The sequence below is a fragment of the Parus major genome, chromosome 8 (assembly GCF_001522545.3).
Source record: "Parus major isolate Abel chromosome 8, Parus_major1.1, whole genome shotgun sequence".
Lineage (NCBI taxonomy): Eukaryota > Metazoa > Chordata > Aves > Passeriformes > Paridae > Parus > Parus major.
Window position 1 is genome coordinate 31,194,675 of NC_031777.1, and position 14,333 is coordinate 31,209,007.

At 43.7% G+C, this 14,333-nt stretch overlaps 1 protein-coding gene across 1 annotated transcript; it reads left to right on the forward strand.

Moving 5' to 3' along the window:
- The first annotated feature begins 1,250 nt into the window (after positions 1 to 1,250).
- LHX8 (LIM homeobox 8) lies at positions 1,251 to 13,663 on the forward strand. Its single transcript, XM_033516406.1, has 9 exons — positions 1,251 to 1,366; positions 1,851 to 2,013; positions 2,222 to 2,380; positions 5,083 to 5,204; positions 6,629 to 6,849; positions 7,348 to 7,451; positions 10,108 to 10,203; positions 11,228 to 11,411; positions 12,117 to 13,663. Exons 2-9 carry the CDS (start codon positions 1,933 to 1,935, stop codon positions 12,191 to 12,193), a joined length of 1,044 nt encoding a protein of 347 aa, XP_033372297.1. The 5' UTR covers positions 1,251 to 1,366; positions 1,851 to 1,932; the 3' UTR covers positions 12,194 to 13,663.
- Positions 13,664 to 14,333: the final 670 nt, after the last annotated feature.

Consider the following 14,333-nt stretch of genomic DNA (forward strand, 5'->3'; position numbering starts at 1 on the left):
CCGATCCGCCGCGCCCGGGCTCACCACGGGCTCTCGTCACTGTGGCCCGGCCCCGCCGCAACGCATCCCTCGGAGCCCCCCGCCAGGTGCTTATTTTCTGTCGTGTTAGCCGCGACAGACTACAGTAGTTCTGTCGTGTCTCTGTCAGTCACGGATGGGGAGATCCGCGTGGGGGGGCAGGATGGGAGATCGGCAGGATCCGCGCTGGTCCTGTCCGAGCCGAACGCTCCTCTCCGCCCCGCCGCGACCCGCAGGGCCGCCCGACCACTCGGAGCCCGGACCTTCACCGCTGCGGCCCGGGAGCGGAGCCCAAGGGGGAATCCTGCTGCGGGGGGGCCCCAGAGCGCGGCGGCGAGGTGCCGTTACCGGACGCTCTGTGGGGCCGCAGCCCATCTCCTGCGGGGCGGGTGCTCGGGCAGGGTCGGGGGCCACATTTGGGTCGGAAGTTGAGCAAGCACACGCCGGACCCTCGGGGGAGACGCCAGAAAGCCGGCTCCGGGCCAGCGTAGGTGTTGGCCGGAGCTGGGCCGGGGCTCCTTAGGGGCCGGTGTTGTCCGTGTTCCCTGTCGCCGCTCGGGGCTCCGGGCCAGGCGTCGGTCTCGCTGCGTCGAGCCACGTCAAGGCCATCACAAACCCCAAAGCTCCGCTTGCCTCGCTGAGGCAGCGGTGTTAGGGTCATCGAGACTGATGGTCAGCGAGATTCGGTCCACGGTTAGATCGGTTAAAACCGCTGGACAAACGAGTAATTGACGGGACGTCCCGGCTTACCGGTGTTCAGCGCAGCCGAGTTACGGTTCCGCAAGATCGGGTCCCGGAATTTGAAACAACGATCATCTTTTTTAGAGAGAGAACAATAGGGGGTTTCTCCTTTCACACATCTCCTCAAACGCAGAATTCCCTTTTATCAAATCTAGCATGTTTATAAACTTAGGGACAATTCTGTCAGATCGCTTTACCGAGGCTCAACAACGCGTCCTGCATCCATGGTGAGGAGAGGCTGAACCACAGAGGTGAGTGGAAAGATGGAAACTAAACGACAAGTTTAATTAAAAGCAGCTGGCTGGTTAAACGTGTGCCTAGAAGCAGATATCCGGTTATTTACCTCACCTGCGAAGGAAAAGCTACTGTTGTATTCTCCTCTAATGTCTCGAGAGCACCACTAGTGTGTGAGGGAACTCTGCCGATAAGATTCGTGATCGTGGAGAAGGGGTGCCCGTAACCCACAGACTTTACATGAAGAGACGAAGGCTGGTTCTGCAGGTAGTGAGGGCCAGCCATCCTCCGCACCCTGTGGTCGCGGTGCCACCAGGGTTAATCAGCAGCACCTGTGAGCGCTCAGAGCAGGAGGAACTCTTACGCAGCTCAGGTCCTTCTATTTTAGCTAAATGAGAAAGGTTTTATTACGGGATTTCGGAGGTGAAGGAGAGGGGGGGACGGAAATGTGTATGAGCTACGGGATTCGCTTGGGCTTTAGGGTTCAGGAGTGTGGGAAAATCGCTCCCGTCACACGGACTTTAGCTTTCCTTCGTGTTTGTTTCCTTCGCTCACAGGGAGGTGTAACAGGAACGTGTGCTTAGACAGGGGTGGTGGGGGGAAGCTGTGGCAGAAGATAAAGACAAGCGAGGGGGCTCTCTCGGGGGCGGGAGGGGGGTGCTTTGCTGTTTTTTTTGTTGTTGATGATGATATGTGCGTGTGTGTGGGGGGTGTTCTTTGCCTCCTCCCCTCACTAAAACCGCACGGGCTCGCTAATGGAGATAACGGCCCCGCCGCGCTGGAAGGCGGGTTCTGTGCAGGAGGTGAGGCCAGCGGGGCAGGTCCACCCACTTGAAAACAAAACTTTTTTCTTGCAGGCGCTGAGAAGCAGAGACCGGCGCGGGGTCCCCGGAGCCGGCTCGCCGCCCGCCGGGAGCTGGTATGTGGTAGGATAGGGCCATGTATTGGAAGAGTGACCCGATGTTCGTCTGCAGGCTGGAGGACAAGGACCTGCCCGCGCTCGGCGGCTCGGCGGAGAAGGTGCGCGGGCTGGGGGCGGCTGGGCTCGGGCCCTGGCGCAGCTCGGCGGGTCTGGCGGCCGCGGTGGCGCTCCCCCCGGGACCCTGGCTGTGGCCACGGGGTCCGTGGGTCCCGGCGGGGTACGCAGGTACTGGTGGGCCAGACCGGGTCGGCGCGGGGTTCCTGGGCGTGGCCGGGCGCTGATCGCCGTCTCCCCGCGCTCCCGCAGGCCAGCCCCCCAGCAGCTGACGAGGACTCCTGCTCTTCCTCCGCTGCCCTGTCGCCCTCCTCATCGCCGCGGTCCATGGCCTCAGGCTCGGGCTGCGGCCCCGGCAAGTGCGTGTGCAGTAGCTGCGGCCTGGAGATTGTGGACAAGTACCTGCTCAAGGTAAGGGCGCCCGATCGGGAGACCCCTTCATCTGGCGACTTTTCCCACCGCTGAGGCCGGATAGGCGGCCCACTGAGGGAGAGTCTACCCGGGCCGCCGGCAGTGCCCGGAGAGCCTCGGGAAACAGGGCCCGGTGGGATCCGAAGGTACAACCCTCCCCTTCCCGGACGGCGAGGAGCTGCCGCGGACACGGGAGTGCAGAATTCCAGCGTGTTCGCCGTGTTCGGGTCAGTGAGGGAACCCTACATGCTGTCGGTGTTTCAGGTGACGCTACTTGTGCTCGGCTGAGTGTTCCTGAGCCGCTGGGAGAAGCGGGGAAGGGAACGGGAACGGGCGGTCCCGACCGCCGTGACTGCCGCGCGCTCTTGGTCAGTGACGGCGGCGCGACCCGCGTTGTTCTGAAATAGGTTTGGGAGAATGTCGTGAGTCTCAAAGCCAAAAGTGTCTATCGAAGAATGTGGAAATAAGTTATTCCTGCAAAAGGTAGTCAACTAATATATTTGAAGGAATATTGAGTTGTGTGCAGGGCAGTTTTCTTGTCTTTGCAATCAGGACCGAGTAAAATAATTTAAAAACTAACAAACAAGACTCAGTGGCTTTAAACATGAAGTGTTACTGCAGGGGAGACGACAAGGGGGGAGTTTATTTGTCTTTTGTATTATAGCCGTTAAAATCACTCTGGGTCAGATTTTTGCCGTTTTTCCTTTCAAAAGTGAGAGTAGCTATCATGGCAGAAGTCGGTTGATTCCATCAGCTTTAAACGAAGTTACTGTATGCTTGCAAAGGGATAGTGGGTGACACCTCTGGAAGCATATCTGTGGTGTTATTAAACCATCCACTTAGGCCTTGTTGAGGTGTAGAGGTCCAAGGAAAATGTCAGAGGGGGCTGGTGATCAGTTAAAATGGAGTTGTTGCGGGAAGTGCCACACATCCCTGGTTCGGGTGACCCCATCCCCCTTGCAGTAGCCTGGGCTGGCACAGAATGGGCGGGTGAACAAAGAACAGAACTGACTTGAAGTCCGTTTCGGTTCTGTGAACTCCCGTGGTGTTTTGGCAGCTCATTTATAGTTTACTGATCACTGCTGTCTCCTGTCTGAAACACCAGGATAACGGAACTTGGAGCAAAATACTTATGAATTATTTAGCCTTGAGTTTAAGTTAGCTGTTACTGCTTCTTGTGTAGGCAGAGGAGAATCGATGCTGGTATGCTATTGTCCAGCAGCAGCACACCTTCCACATTCAGCCCCATCAATTGACAAGGAGGAACACCGACAAATGACATCAAACGGGACAACTAGGGAAGCTGCTGGTGTCCTGCTCTTTGGAAGTGCGTTGATCTCTGAAGATCACACAGTGGGCTCTGCGTGGCTGGGATGTCAGCTCACGTTGTGCAGAGCTGCGTGCCGGAGCTTGCTGCGGACCTGGGGAGGCCCAGGGAGCCCTGGCACGGCAGGACTGGTTGCGGGGCAGGCTCAGTCTGGCTCAGAGCTGCCCCTCCACTTTGCAGCCTTTCTAAGAGATGGTTGGGAGGAGGGTAAGTTTAGTGACAGCTATCAACTGTTATCATCAACAGTTTCATATATTGTGGTGTTACTTGTCAGCATAGGAAGGTGGCTGCCAACAAGGATAAGGGCTGGAAAAGCATTGGGCAAACTGCAATATTACAGCCTGGAGAATGACTGAAACAAGTGACCCCAGCATGAGTGTTGAAGTCCATGCTTTACCTTCTCTGTGGTTTGTCTGGTCATGCTCTGATGAAAGGCATATCCTGAATTGCCTCAAATCAGCTTTCTCATAGGTAATATATGGACTGTTTGGTATGAGATGAGAAATTGGCTCAGTGGGGGAAAAAAAAAATATCTAAATTTAATCATTGTTTGGTTATCAGAATTCCTCCTGTACAGTATGGGATTATACAGAGGGTTATTACTTAATTTTTGTGGTCATTGGGAGTCTTGGGTTGTCAAATGATTTATTGAGGTGATACACAATGTCTATCAAGAGTTCTTTTGATAGGAAAGCAGAAATTAAAATAATTGCTTTCATTTTATTTATTTTATATGCCCCAAAATTATATATGAGTTTTCAAAATGCTGATTTCTACTGCATTCAATGAGTATGTTTAGTTTTGCTATGGACATAGTAAAGAAATATTGAATTTTCTATTAAAACACCTGATGCTGTTTTGAAACTCGGATACCATTCACCAATTTTGCTTTAACAGAAACGTAGCAAATGGAGGAGTGGTTCATGGTGGGTTTCTATTTGACAGACTTATTTTTTTTCCCTTTCAATACTCACATTTTAAAATTTTAAATAACTTTGTAATGTTTGCTTTTGGTTAGGCAGGAATTCATGCAGACTAGGAAAGATATGTAAGTTAGTTGCCTTGCCAAGGTCACGTAAGGCCAAAATTTGCTGTCTTACTCTAATGCTATGGGAACCAAACTGGGCACAAAATATCTGCATAGAACTTGTATCTGTTTCTTCCTCTTCTACTGCTTTTAATTACAAATCCATGAAAGCTTATTCTGAAGACCTGAATCAAATTAGTTAACCTTCAATATGCATACAGTTCTATAAGGAAAATGTTCTGCATTCAAGATAACTTTTATGTGAGGAAAAATCAGGGTTTGTAAAATATAAAATGCAATATTGGTAGTAAAAGTATTGAGGGGTATTTTTCTGTTGGGTTTTGGCAGGTAAATGACCTCTGCTGGCATGTGCGCTGCCTCTCATGTAGTGTTTGCAGAACGTCCCTGGGAAGGCACACCAGCTGCTACATCAAAGACAAAGATATCTTCTGCAAACTTGATTATTTCAGGTATCTCATCCAGGAATATAATTTATCAGATAACTTGTTATACTTGCTTGTTACTTTTCACTTCAGCCACATCTGAAATTCACTAGAGGCTCTTTCTTTTTCACTCGTTAGGTTTATTTTCAGCAGTTTAAACTCTGACTTTTCTTGAGGAGGGATTTGGGGGGACCCTAAATCTGTGTAATGAGATCTGCTAAGTCTCCCTTCTGCCCTTCCCCTGTCATGCATAGCTGCTGTATTTATACCATACACTTACTTGTGTATGCACCAAGGGGGAAAAAAGTCGGAGTCCCTGCCTTATGGTTGTATGTTGTATGGTTGTAAAGCCATTGTATGTCCAAAGAATCATCTTTGGGTAATGCTGGCTGAGAATGCAATGTAAAATTGAGATTATCTGTTTGGAGTAGTGTTTCACTGGCATCCAGCTTAAGGCATCACAAGGAGCTGCAAAATCAACCCAGAATAAATCCCATGATATTTAAAAGAATCTTTCATCAGTCCTACCTTTCTGTGATCAGTTTGATTTAGAATGTGATTCTTTCAAAATTATAGGCTAATCTTGAAAGAAAGAATATTATTTGTGTTGGTGATGTAGTATTCAGGATGCAAAGTGTTTGATCCAGAAAGCAGCAAAAAATGGTTGCTGTTAATTTTGATGTGATTGCTAGTACTTCTCTAGTTTGATTGCTAGACCAAACTACTTCTGGGATTCTCAGCTGTGCAGTGAATAGATCATATCCAGCAAGTCAAGTTTGACACAAAGTGGGAGGGGGCAAGCTGAGTGCTGTAATCTTCTGAAAAAACTAAATTTTGTGTGCCTTGAAAAAAAATTTGGTTGGCAAAGATGTTCAAATTCTGATCTAAATAATCAGCATAATTTGGTGGCTAGTTTCCTCTTCAAAGAGAAATTTTCCAATGTAATAACGTAAGTGCAAATTTTTTAGTTTATTTAAAAATCATAATGTGATGCGAATTGAGGAAATTACAGGTTTACCCCCTTCTCCTGAAGATGCTGAAAGTTTAGTAAAGGGGTAATGTAACTAAATATTAGCTTAGACTACCACTAGGGTAATATCAAATACATTTGAAAAATTGGAAGAACTTCGAACAGTCTGCTGTTTCCATCTTGCAGCTTTTAAGAGTAATTTTCTTTACAAAAGGATGATGAGCTATGAATTCGTGTAGCAGTTAAGATGCCCGTTTTGCTCTTTGCCTTCTGAAAGTACTAACCTCTGTACTTCAGTAGTGTCTTGCCTCAAGCTATCATATAGAAATTTGCTGATTTCTTTTTTTTATTTTTTTTTTTGCGATGCCAACACAGCCATAGCGTGGGTTTCAGCTGTGCAGCCCCGTCTCCTCCAGCCCTGCGGGAACCCGGCTTTGGCCGAGGCGGTGTCTGAGCCCCCCCGTTGCCCTTCTCGTTGCAGGCGCTACGGCACTCGCTGCTCCCGCTGCGGGCGGCACATCCACTCCACCGACTGGGTCCGGCGGGCGAAGGGCAACGTCTATCACCTGGCGTGCTTCGCCTGCTTCTCCTGCAAGAGACAGCTCTCAACTGGAGAGGAGTTCGCCTTGGTGGAGGAGAAAGTCCTTTGCAGAGTACATTATGACTGCATGTTGGATAATCTGAAAAGAGAAGTTGAAAATGGTAACACACTGCTTGTCCTAAGAACTATGTTTGTGGTTCAGATTTAATTAAATTGTTGGGGTTTACTTCGTTTTCCATACAGAGAGATAATTGACTGGTTTTACTAAGACTGGCAGCACAGGTTCTTGAACCAAAAAAATGGTAAGTTATTTCACATTTGGGGGATTTTGTTTGGTTTGTTTTTGTTGTTTTGTTTTGTTTGGTGTGGTTTTTTTTTTCAGTCTGTAGAACTTGTGTTGTATCCTAAGGAAAAGAAAGTAACAGCATATCCCGTTGATAAAATATCATGTTAGATTTATTTCTTCCCTCACTTGCAAGGAAGTTGCTTAGGGCATAATGTGTTATGGTGCTAGATCAATTTAACTTTGAATAGAATGTTTTTTTTATGCTGAAATTCAGTTGACCAGCTGCTGTTGGTTATTGTTGTAGAACAGTCTGACTTTAAAACATCAATGTGAATGTTTAGAAGGCAGTATTGTTTTCTTTTTAATGTTTCAGGTAATGGAATTAGTGTGGAAGGAGCATTACTAACAGAACAAGATGTTAATCATCCAAAACCAGCAAAAAGAGCTCGGACCAGCTTCACAGCTGATCAACTCCAGGTAGAGACAGTGCTAAAAACTTGTGTAACTCAGGTTTATTCCAGATGTGGGCACTGAACTGATAGGTTTCATGCATACAGGGGGAAAGAAGAGCTTGAATACTTTTAAACTGTTTAATAAACTATCAAGACACAGCATGTTTCTGGAGGTTTAACATGAAACTATTCAAGCTCTTTATTTCCCTGGGGGCAGATCGTAATTCTGAAGAGTGGAGAAAAAAAACCAACATGGTTCTATTCTGACTGCTTGATGAAATCTATTTAATCAGCCATTTACATCACCAGGCATAATAAAGACAAAATAGTTTTTAGATTATGTAATGTGTTAAGTTGTACCAAAGATGAGTACTGCATGTGACTTCAAGACATTAATAGGTTGGAAGTTGTAATGCCTGCATCTCCTCTGCTTTCCAGACTTCTTGTCTTTTTATTGTCTTGACAAGGGTTAACTTCTGAGACAGTCCAGAGCTATTTCAAATTCTATTTCATTCTATTTCTATTTCACTTCACTTAAATTAGCTTTCTAGGGAAAAACACTAAGACTAAGATAGGCCAGTTTCCAATGAAAGGGGATAGTGAGACAAGATTTAGAAGTTTTAACCTCTATTGAGAAGGAAGCTGTGACTTTCTACTTAATCCTGGCTGTACATCCTTGCCTTCAGTTTAACAGGTCTTTGAATTTCTGGTCACAGAGTGAGTTCTGTTTTGTTGGTCTGTCCTCTTATTCATAATGAGAGCAGTTGAGAAACTCATCTTGAGGTGTAATAACATGTGAGGTGTTAAAGCAGTGCTATATAAAAGGACATAGGGTTGTTTAAAGCTTGGGTTCCTATTATAGTCATGACTGGAGGTGGTGTTAACACAAAACAATCATGTAAGAAATAATGCAACCAGTTGCACAGGGCAAGGGCTCTGGACATTCAGCTTGAGCTTCAGCAGAAGGGAACTTTTCCCCAGCAGAAGCTGAAAGGGAGATAGGACCAGCCATTAGGATGGGAACTGTATTCAGGGCTTCTTTCCCAGATGCTGCCACATCCTGCTGAAACGTCCACATAATATTTTTTTTTTCTATTTAGATTGTAACATTTTAAAGTAGATTGTGACATACTTTAGCCCGTGTTTGAGGTCTTGTAGCATCTTGTTATTTAGTGATGTTTCCTATCTGCTTGTTGCACCTCAGTACCTATCCTCCAGGCTGCCCATATAAGACTTTACTTCCAACAAGAGAAACATTGTAGGGATAAGTACACCGTCAGAGAGGCAGCACGCAGTTACCACACAAAGTACTTGTACAAACGAGTGTCCATGCTTTTTTGATTTTGTTCTGTAGCACCTTCCAGGACCTAAAGGGGCTCTAAGAGAGCTGGAGAGGCAAGTTTGGACAAGGGCCTGGAGTGACAGGGCAAGGGTGAATGGCTTTCCACTGACAGAGGGCAGGGAGAGATGGGACATTGGGAAGACATTCTTCCCTTTGAAGCTGCTGAGGCCCTGGCCCAGGTGCCCAGAGCAGCTGGGGCTGTCCCTGGATCCCTGGCAGTGCCCAAGGCCAGGCTGGATGGGTTTGGAGCAGCCTGGGACAGTGGGAGCTGTCCCTGCCCATGGCATAGGGTTGGAACAATATAAGCTTTTAAGGTCCCTTTCAACCCAAACCAGTCTGTGATTCTATGAAAAATTACAAAAGTAAATAGTTTCTGAATGTGGAAAGTAGTAGTCTGAATCTTCAAAGATGAAGCCAGGCAAAGTTTGATGAGTCAAAAATCCAAAAAAAAAGGAAATAATGCTTTGAAATTGCTGAACATACCCTGCAAAAATCCACAAAGCACTACTTTCATAAATGGGGAAAATCCTTAAAGCCAGTGGAAGTCCTCAGGATGCAGGCCAAATTGACATTTACTTCCTCAAAAAGAGTGTAATTTATATCCTTAAGAGAAGTGCTGACTTGTAACCAAACCATCAAAAAGGTCAGGTCAGCCAAGGTGGAGCCTCTGTTTCTTGGGTTGGTGAAAGACAAAGGAAACACAGAGTCTTCCAGCATCTTCCATGGAGATGAAAAGGTCAATTACTCCACGTAACATTGGGTGCACATAGCGACTGACTAGTTCAGAGTGGTGGATCGTGGCTCATGTCTTATTTTTATGCTGTGGTCTGCTGCTATAGGTGTTTATTGGGCATATTTGAGTTGCTTTGCAGTGAATTTTCTCCTACAGTTCTTCTAATGCGATTTTACAGAGGACCTCTTCCAGTTTTTACTGCCAAGCAGAATGCATTTCTTTTAGTTCTGGAAAATGTCACAACTAGGACTTGTACTTTGGCTGTGTGAGATTTTTTTTTTTGTAAAATTTTTATTTATTTTTATTAAATAAATTATATTTTAATAATAATTTAAATAGATAATTCAATAATATATACTATGTTTCTAACATTATATTCATATTATATATTTAATAAAATATAATTTAATAATGATTTATTAATTTGTTAAAACGTAAATTTTATTTATTTATTTTAAATTTATTGGGTACTTTCTAGGGACTAGTGATCACAAAAAACCCCTGATTTCCTGAACACAGGCAAGGAGTAGTACCATAGCCTGAGAAGACTGTCAAATGTGGCTTTCAACACAAATGCTCCTGCAATTTCATATCTTACCTTTTCAGGTTATGCAAGCACAATTTGCTCAGGACAACAATCCAGATGCACAAACACTTCAGAAACTGGCAGAAAGAACAGGCTTGAGCAGGCGTGTTATACAGGTAACGGCAAGAAGTTACTTGACCCGCAGTCTGGTACTCACCCATTGGAAATGCTCAGTCACAATTTTCTCTGAGCTTATTCTAACATGGAAAAAGATCTTAATCTGTTTTAACTTCAGACAACACATTTAGTCAGGAATAGGTCTAGAACAAGCATCATAATTTGGAAAACTTGCTGTATTCCTCTTGCACTTTGCGTAGAGGATTAAGTTTTCTAGGAAGAAACTTCTCAGCATAAATAGCACAGAAATTGGTCAAGTATGTATTTCTGACTGTAGTAGTCTGTTTTTTAAGACCTTCACTCTTTTGGAAAACATGTTGTGGTATGACATAAGGGGCAAGTGAATATCTAGGCATTTGTTCTAGAAAGCAGAGTTAATTTTGATTGGCACGGGTATATATTTTAAAACAAAAACTTGGAATCTTTTCTTGAAGATGTCTCTCAGCACACATATGGATGCATTTTTATATGTAAATGTGATTTTAAAATGTAATACAAATGATATATTTATATGTTAATATAAATAAAAATAAATTGAGTTGCCTTGGCTCATTTTAGTCTGGAAGATTGACAGTGTTTCTATGGAAATGAGGTATCTGTCTGCAATAATTCTTAAACAAAAAGAAATCTTGCGTGCTTTTCCATGTGAAAAGGCAAGTGGGTATCATATGAAAAGTATGCTTTGCTGTCAGAAGCTCCAGGCAGGGAGAACCCTGTGTCTGGGCTGAGCTGAGGTGGGCTGCAGGTGATGTTGCTTGGCCTGGGGGGACACCAGCTCTGGGAGATGCCCAGCCCCTCACTGTGCCTGTCCCTGTCCTTGGTGGGCTGCTTGGTACTGAGGACACATTCCTGACCTGACCACACTTGTAGGTTTAGAATGGATATTTCTCCATTTGGACTGTCAGCATTGTGTCAAAGGCCCAATTAACTATGTAAACTCAGCTTAAGATAAGCTCTAAGGTTGTTGTTGTGGTAGTATTGAATGCGTTCTATCCATGTGATGTACGTTTCCCTCCTTTTCAGGTGTGGTTTCAGAATTGCAGAGCACGTCATAAGAAACATGTTAGTCCTAATCATTCATCTACTGCTCCTGTCACAGCAGTTCAGCCCTCCAGGTTGTCTCCACCCATGTTAGAAGAAATGGCATACTCTGCCTATGTACCCCAGGATGGGACTATGCTATCTGCTCTGCACAGCTACATGGATGGTAGGTATAACAGCTTTGCTATTTTTCTCCTCACAAAAACATTATCAGCTGTAGCAAGAACAGTTTACCAAGTTCTGATTAAAGAAACCTGATGATATATCAATACTGTACTTGCTGTCTACACCTCATTAAGAAAGCAGTAGCCCTTCACTGCAATAGTATGGCTGAAAGCTATTTGTGCTTCTTCTAGACTGTTAAAACAAGAATAAGAAATTAAATACTTAAACATCTACCTCACATATTTTAGTAATACATAATTTTAATAAAACTGTCACCTGCTCCCTTGCTTTTATCTCATGGACTGTGACTATGCTCAATCCAGCAAATTCTCAGAGAGCTTCAGCTTCCCTCACAGTAACACACAGTGGGCTGGAGGGGCGAGTCAGATGGTCCAAAGTACTTCAGGATTTGTTTGTCTTCTGACCCAGCAAGTCAACAAATTTGGCTCCTATTTGTGGTTAGGAGGGACTGTGAAGGTTTTGGGAGAACCAGGCTGAGTTGCATGTGTGGCCTGTGCTTGTTTTCCTCCAGAGAAGTGGTGTTAAGGTAGGCTGTGGGTGGAAGTGCAAATGCTGGGTTAGGAAAAACAGAACATGATGCTGCAGGTTTGGGACAGTGAACTGTCATTACCCAGTGGAATTTACTGACTTATAATCTTTTGCTATTTTCAATGAAGTTGACTGGCAAATATTTCTGTTTTTGTAGCTCATTCACCTACAGCTCTTGGACTTCAGCCTTTGATACCCCATTCAATGACACAACTGCCACTAAGTCACACCTAATTCCTTTTCATCAGGGATCTAAACTATTAAAGATGTAACCTTAAGGTATTAGTAGCATTGAAAATATAATTGGAAATATATTAATGTGAACTTTTTATTTAACACCCAAAGCATTCCAAGATAATTTTTGCCCAGGTATGTACATCTATTTAACCTGCAAGACACTTTTATGGATTCTGCATAAGTAACTATTATGTTGTTTACAAGCCTTATTAAACATCTTTTTGTATTGTCTGGAAGTAGTCTGCTCTAGTTATGTGTGTGTTAATTTATTTGTCATCAAAAGAGCACTTTGCCTAAAAGAAAGGACTGACAATTGTGCAAAATGTTTACAATTCTTTGTGAAACTGTAGTTTATCATTAGTTTGTATCTGTAAGTTATTGCTGAAAGTATTACCTGTATTTGAGTTGTATACAGCCTATATGTTAAAGCTTATTTCTGTGAATTTACAAAAATTAGTTTTGGTTGCAAATATTTTCAAAAAGACCTGAATAAAGTTTCTGCTGTAGCATGCCAAGCAAAAAATGTTTGTTTATGGCTGAACTGTGCTCATTTCAAGTGCTTAACTTGAATATTCAGTTTTAAGAGATGGTCCCTTGTATACTGAGGAATATTACACTGAAATCTTTCAGGAGGGCTCTCACCTGTTTCCATTGGTAGTAAAAATCATTTAATGGACTTAGATGGGTCTTGAAACACTCCAGATATGTGCTATACAAGTGGGTGGGTACATGCAAAGCACTGCTGCTCCTGAGGGTGCACACCTAGGAGAAGGGAAACTGGGGATGTGAAGGACAGGACTTGGCAAGTGGGAAGAACCTGAAGTCACATCTGCTTTAACATTTTGGATCTTTCTTACTTCAGCTTTCATTTTTTTCTGTGCTTTTATCTTGTGATTTTGTTAGGTAGGATAATAAATAAGAGGCAATACCTAAAAAGTCTGCTTTTTAAAAGTAAAATCTAGTTTGGCATTTTAACTGACCAATATCAAACTGCATATGAACAATGACTGAAATTCAGTTAAATGTACCACAGTCTACTGTGTTTAGAGCTGTTGTTGTTCTAAGACTTACTAGTAGAGCAAGTTTTGATACACCAATTGGATGCACAAAGGTTACTATAAACTCAGCTAATTTTTGTCTTCAAAGACTAGTTTTCTTCAATGACTTAAGACAGTTAGATTCCCTTGCTCATTTGAACTTTATTTGCATCAGAAGGAAACCCTACTTCAGAAGGGTGTGTGTGTGTCCCTATCCCTTTTCTTTTCTCTCCCAACTATCGGTTAGAACTTGGTAAATTGTTCTTGCTACAGCTGATAATGTTTTTATGAGGAGAAAATATTCTGTGAAATTCCTTAATGGTGCTGGTCAAACCATTTCAATTTAGAAAAGGTAGTGTTCTCTGTTGATGACTTTTGTGAGCAGAACTTTGATGGCAAGCTCTGAATTAATAAAGTTCTATAAGTTTAATGCTGGCTGTGTTTTAAATGCTGCTTATAGGTATCTGAGCTAATCAGAGTATCCAAAGCAATTTCCTTGCACTGGCACAGAGGTTTGTCAAGGCTTTTATTATCCTGCCCTTTTTTCTCTTTTTTCACAAAACACTCAAGATGGGGGCTGTAGTGAAACTTGACTGACCTTACATTTTATTTGAGTTAATTTATTTTAACTTAAATGCCCTGGATAGAATTCCAGATGCCATTTTCCGTACCTAAGCTAGTTTCATGTATCTGCATGCTACCACAGTGCATGTACAGCAGTAGACAAACTAGTTTTTGTTCATTTGTCTGATATGTTGAAGTTTTACCAGTTAAATGCTAAGTAATGTTAATTTAGATGTTAACATAAATTGGTAATTTAAAATGCAATTTGGCTTGCACTGAGCCCCTTTAAGGAAAACTTCTCTCCTATTTGAAGAACTGAGTAGCTTCAAGTTGCCTTAAACAAAAACAAGTTTAAGCTTATTTATGAAATGCCTCTTTTGGTGCAGTTCCAAAGTCAGAACACGATTAAAGTACATGGGGAGCGATTTTCCTATTTTCCTATGAAAATGGAAGCACGGACATTCATCTTTTGCTATGATTGACTGCACGAGCAGATATTTACAGGTGGGGCTGGGAAAATGCAGACTGCATTTAAA

Bases quoted from the DNA above. Each gene is read 5' to 3' on its own strand.
- LHX8 (XM_033516406.1), top strand. From the start codon at position 1,933: ATGTATTGGAAGAGTGACCCGATGTTCGTCTGCAGGCTGGAGGACAAG. The intron at 5,205-6,628 runs GTATCTCATCCA...TTCTCGTTGCAG, and splicing joins TGCAAACTTGATTATTTCAG to GCGCTACGGCACTCGCTGCT. The intron at 7,452-10,107 runs GTAGAGACAGTG...TTACCTTTTCAG, and splicing joins TCACAGCTGATCAACTCCAG to GTTATGCAAGCACAATTTGC.